Source organism: Cynoglossus semilaevis, chromosome 7, assembly GCF_000523025.1.
Source record: "Cynoglossus semilaevis isolate Cse_v1.0 chromosome 7, Cse_v1.0, whole genome shotgun sequence".
NCBI lineage: Eukaryota > Metazoa > Chordata > Actinopteri > Pleuronectiformes > Cynoglossidae > Cynoglossus > Cynoglossus semilaevis.
This window is the reverse complement of record NC_024313.1, coordinates 13,631,209-13,632,420: the sequence shown is the minus strand read 5'-3', so window position 1 is coordinate 13,632,420 and position 1,212 is coordinate 13,631,209. Positions and strand designations below refer to the sequence as shown.

General features: G+C 62.8%; 2 protein-coding genes across 2 annotated transcripts in view; both read right to left on the bottom strand.

Moving 5' to 3' along the window:
- The window catches only part of LOC103381390 (transcription factor E2F1-like), an 11,343-nt gene that overhangs the window by 4,566 nt on the left and 5,565 nt on the right, over nt 1–1,212 (bottom strand). The window lies entirely within an intron of this gene.
- Nucleotides 7–1,205, bottom strand: LOC103381348 (claudin-20-like). Its single transcript, XM_008313653.3, has one exon. It carries the CDS (start codon nt 890–892, stop codon nt 107–109), a length of 786 nt encoding a protein of 261 aa, XP_008311875.1. The 5' UTR covers nt 893–1,205; the 3' UTR covers nt 7–106.

Sequence of the window (1,212 nt, the reverse complement as noted above, 5' to 3'; positions counted from 1 at the left end):
TGTTCATAACACTGTCACTTTGTCAGTAGATCATCACGGCGCCCACTGGTGTCAGATCCTGGGGGAGGTTCTCTCCTTCTCCTTCTGCTCCTCCGACTCCCCCTCCTCAGACGTACTCCTGGAGGCTGTAGCTGTCCCTGACGTCCTTTTGGAGGGTCTTGGTGTGCCTGAGCTCTGGTTCTGGTTCTGGTTCTTCCGTCTGCAGTTGGACACTTTTCTTCTCTCTCACTCTTGGACGTTCTGGGTTCTTGTTCTCCGTCTGTTCCCACTTCCATCGTCGCCGCTCCAGTCCGTTGTCCTCGGACTTGAAGTCTGGTCTCCTGGATCTCTCCCCGGGACATGACAGACAGAAGATGACCCCCCCGGCCAGGAGGAACCCCGCTGAGATGAAGGTGATGCAGAGAGCGCCCCCTGGATGGAATTTGCTATTGTCAGGCGAATTCGAAGCCAGGAAGGCGGCGATGACCTCGTTGGTGAACCAGGACGCCGGGACCAGACCCAGGACACTGGCCAGGACGAAGCAGCCTCCGGCAGCCACGGCCGTGTGACCTTTGGCCCTGCGGCTCCCACCCCAGTGTGTGCACTTGAGTCCGAGAGCAGCGAGACAGAGTCCGAACACTCCCACCAGACAGGACAGCACCATGGCCGCGCGCGTGGCCTGAAGGTACGGCGGCAGCAGCAGGACCGAGTTCTTCATGGTGCAGCTGAAGATCCCGGGGCCGTACCAGACGCAGTCCATCCACAGGCCGCGCGCCTGCCACACCGGCGCCACCGCGCTGGACCAGGAGCCCATACTCACCGTCCAGTTAGGCAACAGGGTGGCCACGCCGGTGCCCAGGACTCCGAGCAGAGCCAGTGCGAAGGCCAGGATCTGGATGGCTGCGGGCGGCATGGCTCAGCTGCGGCTCCAGCCAACCACGACCGCAGCAGGAAGGAGGAGCGGAGCCAGCGTCGGAGCGTGACGGACGCCGCCGGGCTCTGTGACATTCGTCAGCCACGCCGTGGCCACCGGGTCTCCGAGTTTGGGAGCGTGTGGATCCTGTTCCACTGTTCCCGAGGACCGTCTCCTTTCTTTTGGTTTGTGCCGTACACCTGGAATGGAGAACCTGAAGGTCGGCGTTCTTATCTGATGGACTGCGGCAGAGTGCCGCAGCCGCAGCTGCCGCCGCCGCCGCAGTGCCGTGCGGCTGCTGCCGGCCCCCACCACAACAA